The 6,534-nt window shown below is 39.2% G+C and overlaps 1 protein-coding gene across 2 annotated transcripts in view; it reads right to left on the reverse strand.

Annotated features, from left to right (window-relative positions):
• Positions 1 to 6,534, reverse strand: part of UNC13B (unc-13 homolog B (C. elegans)) — a 218,677-nt gene that overhangs the window by 99,432 nt on the left and 112,711 nt on the right. The window contains exons 8-9 of one of the 2 annotated variants that reach the window (XM_012656768.1): positions 5,842 to 5,877; positions 1,267 to 1,501 (exon numbers count right to left, since the gene is read on the reverse strand). In XM_012656768.1, coding sequence (XP_012512222.1) covers positions 1,267 to 1,501; positions 5,842 to 5,877 — 271 coding nt within the window. The remainder of the gene's footprint in view (positions 1 to 1,266; positions 1,502 to 5,841; positions 5,878 to 6,534) is intronic. The other variant, XM_012656771.1, reaches the window with a different exon arrangement.

A 6,534-nucleotide genomic window follows, 5' to 3' on the forward strand; every position in this document is an offset into this window, starting at 1 on the left:
TGAAGGAAATATCACCTTATGTAGTATTTTTGCCAAAAATGTTTAACCTTATTCTAAACATGAAGAAACAATCAGATAAAACCAAACTAAGTGGCATTCTCAAAACAACTGGCCTGGACTCTTCAAAAAAGTTTCTTAAGAGACTGGGAAAAAAAGTAAGGGAATTTTGCTAGATTAAAGGAGGTTACAGAAACATGAAAATCAAATGCAATGCACCATGATTCTTGATTGGATCAGAAAGGAAAAAATATATACATAGAACATTACTGGGATAACTGAAGAAATTTAAATAAGGTCTATATAATATCATTGTATAATGAAATCTCTTGAATGTGATCATAGTATTGAGGTTATGTAAGAGAAAGTCTTTTTTCTTAGGACTACCATGCTGAAATACTTTCTGGTGAAGTAACATGGTATCTGCAACTTTCTTTCAAACAGTTCAGAAAAAAAAAAGTATGTATATATCAATATATATTAGAGAGAATGAGATAAAGTAAATGTGGCAAGATGTTACAACAGGTGAATCTAGGCAATATAGGTATTTATTATTTCTCCAAATTTTAAGTTTGAAATATTCATTTAAAATGGGAGGGAGCACATATGTATGTATTTGCCTTTATACTCATAAATATATGAAAATAAGCTATGGAAGGATGCATAAGAAACAGTAGGAAGGAACTAGGAGACAGTAAGGGGATGGAATGGAGGAAGAAAACAGGTGTGGGTGGGAGATTCTTTACTGTATGCTATATTGTACCTTAAGTTTTTCTTAACTGTATAAATGTTTTATATTTTAAGAAACTAATAAAATTAAAAAAAAGCTCCAGCAAAATTACTGAATCTACTATGATGAGATCATATCGGTTTTCTTCTGAAGTTCCCAGGGAAATGTTCAGGCAGAAAGGATTATCCAAACATTTAACATCTATGGTTTTCTTTTTTTAATCTTGGAGAAGGTTATATCAAAATCACTGAGTCGGGAGGGGGGTGGGCAGGTTTTATTCAGTGATACACCCCAAATGGGCATGCCCTCATCAGCTGACAATTGCTGATCATAAAAAAGTATTCCTGATGGTAACATATAAATGTGAATGTGTAGAAGAGAAAACAAGACTGATAATCTACACAAAATGACTGCAGCTTGGCCCATCATTCTGCTATACTTCTACTACCACCTCAGGTTAAAGCACTGAAATCCTTATTGTCAGGTGTATCATAGGACCTGGTGATAGAAATAGAAAGTACTTTGTTCCCAATACCCACCTGAGGGCCCGCCGCTCTGGATAATCAAGGTCATAACTTTGCATAGAATCATTGCAAGAGTCCCGGGAACTGCCCTGAAGTAGCAGCTGCTGTGGCAACCGCACTGGCACAGGGAACTGGTGCACAGAAGCATTGGGCTGGGAAGTCGTATGGTAAGGAGGCGGGATGCTACTGCTGGTCTCACTGCGATAGTCACTATCTCGGTCATCCATGGCACTATCAGGGTCTTCAAAAGCTGTGGAATAAGCACAGTCAATCAAAGTACATCATCTTTATTTAGTTCTTTGGAATTCTTCCTGTTTCTCACTTAGTAGCCATAAATCTAGACCTTAAGAACAAAAGCAAGCTGAGCTGCACATGAGCCCAGTGACCTCAAAGCCCTGAACAGAACTGTCTCAATTAACACCCATGAATCTCTCTCCTTATCAAATGAGATAAGATACTTGGTTTAATTTTAGAACTGATTCCTAGAGAAGCTCCAAGTTGCATTTTCCCAGTGTAGATTTCTATAGAATTCTGCTTCTCTAGCTATTATAACCCTAATTAAAATCTGCTTTTAAATGTTACAAATAGATCTGGTCCTCTACCATTATCAAGGAGGTGGGGGGGGTGGGCGCATGGAATAGCTTTGCCACATCTTAGAGAAAAGAAATTTTTGTTTAAAGTTGGATTCATGTTTTCAGACTTTAAAATCCAAGGACTAGATTATTGTTGGAACAATAAGCAGTTCCAACATCAGAAGCTGGTCCTGAAAATCAGGAAGGTCAAAGCCAAGGCTTAGAAGTCAAGTCAAAGGCTCTAGATATAGCTGAGAACAGCAGTAGTCTTACTGTCTTCCTGCAATATAGGTTTTTCTAACAATTCCTGTCAAGCACCTATACCCTGGGGCCAGAATTCCAATCCAGAGCACAGGCTGAGAGAAGAGGAAAACATATGCACTGTCCAGGGGATCTTGCTGACAATGCAGCTAAATTTATCTAACAACAGTGACTACAATTTCATAGAATTATTTCTGCTTTTCAGGCTAGCACCTGACCAGCTACAGTTTCTTCCCTAATGTTCGCTAAAATTACCAGTTACAAATAAATACTGTGCTTGAAAAGGGAGCTCAACCTAATAGTGCTTTAATGCTTTGTACTATTTTATAGAGAAGAAGCCACATCTGACACCATACCCATATGTGTATGATTAACGAGGTTCCACATGTCCTTTCTTGCCAAGTTCCTACTTGGCTCACAGTGAAAAAAAGGAACATTCACCATCCCAAAAGGAAGGATGGACTCCTCTTGTTAGTAATTTTAAAAGATAATCCTGGTAGCAACGTGGGCAGCGGAAGCTGCCTAAAGACCGTAAGATTAGGCTTTTACAATTGCTCAGGCAGGGGATAAGGACCCAAATCCATGCAGTGGAACTGGAAAAAAGTTAATGACCTAGAAGAAGAAAATTCCAGACAGAATTGATAAAACCTGGGGACAAATGGAAGGTAACAGGGAAATGACACCTTGGCTTCCATGAGACAATCTGGTAGATATGAATTTCACTAAAAGACAAACCTGTGGGTTTTACAGGCAAGGAAGAAATTTTGAGCATTGGATTCCTGATAACATTTGTGGGTACAGCTGGAGGCTAGTAGAGGTAAGATGATCTTATGAGATTTTCACATGTGAGTTCAGGGTAACATGTTAACATAAAAACAAGGAGAGGAGAGTGATCAGAACTCCAGGAGGAAAAATATGAACATGAGAAAGAGGCTAACCTTCAAACGGTTGGAAACAGTTATTAGTAATATTGCCAATTAAAGCAAGTAGTCCTTTCACCAGGGCAGGAGCAGCAAAGATTGGAAACAAAAGCAAACAATAGGGATGAAAAGCATTCTGCTTACAAAACATTTTGACACATTAGGAAAAGAGACTTTGGAGGCACTGGTTTTAGCCCTTGATGCATTTGTTCTTCTGAAGACTAGAAAGAAAGGATCCAGAGACAAAACCAATATGCCATTCAGACTTAATTCTTTCTGAACCCATAGAAAGAGTAAGTCTGAAGAAGTCAGGACTGGACTATTCATGCATACCAGATGAGGAGCCAGAGGCAATAAAGGAGACAAAACCAGAAGACTTCTTAAACTCCAGCAGGAAAAGTATCCGCATTAAACCAAAAGAACTGAGTCTCCAAGGAGGCAACAGTGATAGACAATCCTACTGATTATAAGGCAGAGAGGGTAGCTCATCCCGAGTCAGGAGCCCACAATCCAAAGCCAGGAAGTACTTCCAAGGACCCTTACTTTCTCACTGCATCCGACCTGTTATTCCTAAATAATGCTCTGCTTTTTTTTATTTTGCTAGGCTACAGGGAGAAATACTCCCCCAACTTTCCTAAAGGATAACAACATTTCTATACTAAAGAAACCAAGGGCAAATATTAAGAAACAAAGGGTCTATGGAAAGAAGAGGCTGGGAGTAGAAGGGAGAATATGGAAAGCAGAAGGGAGCAGGAGAAAGGCAATACAAAGAAGTGAAGTGAGACAAAGGAGAGGCCAGCTTTTCTCCCCTACATCACCTTCAATTTCCCTAAAAAGGAAACCTCCTGGCACCACCAAGCCTGATAAGAAACTAAAAAGGGAAATTTAGGAAAATGTGTGATATTTCAGCTTGAATAAAAGAACTGTTTTTAGTGTGTCAGTGTCAATCTCTTGCTGACTCTGCAATCTACCCACAGCACCATGTTAGACCAGAAAATTCCTGGCTTTATAGGAAAAGAAGCTGAGTGCAGGTCTGGTTACTCAGCCTAAGGGGAGACCTGTGAGCTAGTTTGAAGGCAAAAGTTGAAAGGCCCCTGAGAAAGTCTATTTGAAGAATGGAAAACTCAAAGGCTGGGGACATTTACTCAAACATTTATTGCATGCCCACATGTGCAACGCTGAACAACACAAAAGACTCAAAGTATAGGGTCAGTCTAATAGGAAAGAGAAAATATAGATACAAATATTGGAAATTATACAAGGAAGTTACTACCGTGAGAATAGCACAAAGCAAGTTTGTGCTATTTGAGTTAAAAGGAAAGTAAAATCACTTCCTGATAGGGTGAGTACGGAAAGCTTTTCAGAGGTAAAGACTGGAGGGAGAGGGCAAATACCTTCTAGAATCTGGATAAAAACAATGGCATGATTAAAGGCTCAATAGCTGGAAAGGATATATATATATATATATATATATATTTAAGCCAGTCAAATTTAGCAGTGAGGGGTTGTATATCAACTTTAGTGACACTAATGTTAGTAAATTCTGATAACCCACTACCATCAGACCAGCTGGAAAGGCTATATATTTTTGAGAAACATTTTGTAGTTCATTTGGCAGGTAAATAAAAGGACATGGAGAGAATGAGAAAATAAACCTAGAAAAGTAGGCTGGGGAAAGTAATCCAATCTGGGGCAAAGATGGATCTCCAAGCACACAGTACGCACACAAATGAAACTGAATGAAGTATAGAACAATGAGGCTGCCTTGCATATAGTACTCACGGACTGAGTTCCTGTCTTTGAATTAAGAGCACAGCTAGAACTTTATCAGCCAAAGAAAGGAAAGAAAATTCATACATTTTTTTCACGGCTTGGTTATTTTTTTGTACTTGAAAATCTTAACTTATCTAAGCTCTCTTAGGCTTCTTTTGATCTGTTTCCTAACAGTAGAAATACCCAGAAACTATATACTTTGTGAGAAATTCCAGTGACAGGACAAGATCTGGCCCTTCTCAGCACCTGTTAGATACTTAATCACTGAGACTCAACCAGATCCCCTGTCAGATGGGTAACACAACCAGTAATTCTGCTGCAAAGAACTGGCTGCCCATTCTCTAAGTTCTAGAACAAAGGTGGCCTCCAGCCTAGTTGGGCTGCTTCAAGGAAAGTCAAACCACGCCCTCTCAGCCTCTTGTTTCCTTCCCAAGAGGTTTCTGCCTGAAATAGCATTTGCACTTTGCTAGACCAACAACAGTCTATTCTGCATATCTCCCCAATCTTAGTGTAATATACAGACAAGAAATCCAGCCAAATCAAAATACACAACAATTACTCTGACACTTGTTCATCTTAGAATAAGCCTTCTCCTTCTGGTCACTGGACTCCTTAGCCAAGGGACCAAAAGAAAAGGTTCCTTACGCTCAGAAGCTGATGGTACTACTTGTCTCTGGGGACTAAAAATCAGGAAATCGTGTTGGGATTGTGACTAGGACCTTGGTTTGAAATTTATCTCTTTCTCTCTCTCTCTCTCTCTCTCTCTCTTTCTCTCTCTCTCTCTCTCTCTCTCTCTCTCTCTCTCTCTCTCTCTCTCTCTCTCTCTCTCTCTCTCTCACACACACACACACACACACACACACACACACACGGAGTCTTTAAGAAATCAGCCTGAAAGGATATAACATTCCATGACAGGTAATTGTCTCCTGAGATTTAAGTGGGAGAGTAGGTGAATGGAATTATATACCCTTGTATGCATGAATATCCAGCTTCACAGTTCAGAGGGAGTATGTTAAAAGGTAAGATCAAGAAAATTGAAAGGAATTTCAGTTCTTACGTACTCTGCTGTTCTCCCCAGCCCAAATAGGTCCAGTGACCTAAGAAAACCGCAAAGAAGAGCAAAAGAGTGACAGAGACAATTTTAGACGTAATTCAAATATCATTTCCCCATCCCACCAATTATTATATGTCTTACCTTGCTTAAGCCTACCCCACTTGTATTCCATTAACTTTACATAACACAGAGTATCATCTGCCTTCTACCAAACATAAGACAAATCTACAAAATATTTTTGCTCTCTGCTATCTACTATATACAGAATAACAAAACAAAACAAAAAAACCCTACTACTTACATATTGTTTTCTATTTTAAAGGGATGAGGTCTTTCTGTGTTGTCCAGGTTGAACTCAAACTCCCAGGATCAAGGGATCCTTCTGCCTCAGCCTCCCGAGTAGCTGGGATTACAGGTGCCTGACACCATGCCCAACTCTCCATACTGTTTTAAACCTCCTTCTGGTCTAGGTGTCTCTCAGAGCATCATTATTTAGGAGCTCATATACTTTTCCTTAGCCAAAATAAGAAAAATATGATCTCCTGTCTCTAAGAAACCCTTTCTTGTCTGTGTTCACCAAATCTGTGCCTACCATAGTGTCCCCATGAGAAGCTCAGCCCTAATACCATGGGTAAGGGAGTAAGTCCCTTGTCTGGGAGCAATGATGTCCAATTCTGCTGCTCTCTACTGAAAGTTAAAA

Source organism: Propithecus coquereli, unplaced genomic scaffold (genome assembly GCF_000956105.1).
Source record: "Propithecus coquereli isolate 6110/MARCELLA unplaced genomic scaffold, Pcoq_1.0 Scaffold114, whole genome shotgun sequence".
NCBI lineage: Eukaryota > Metazoa > Chordata > Mammalia > Primates > Indriidae > Propithecus > Propithecus coquereli.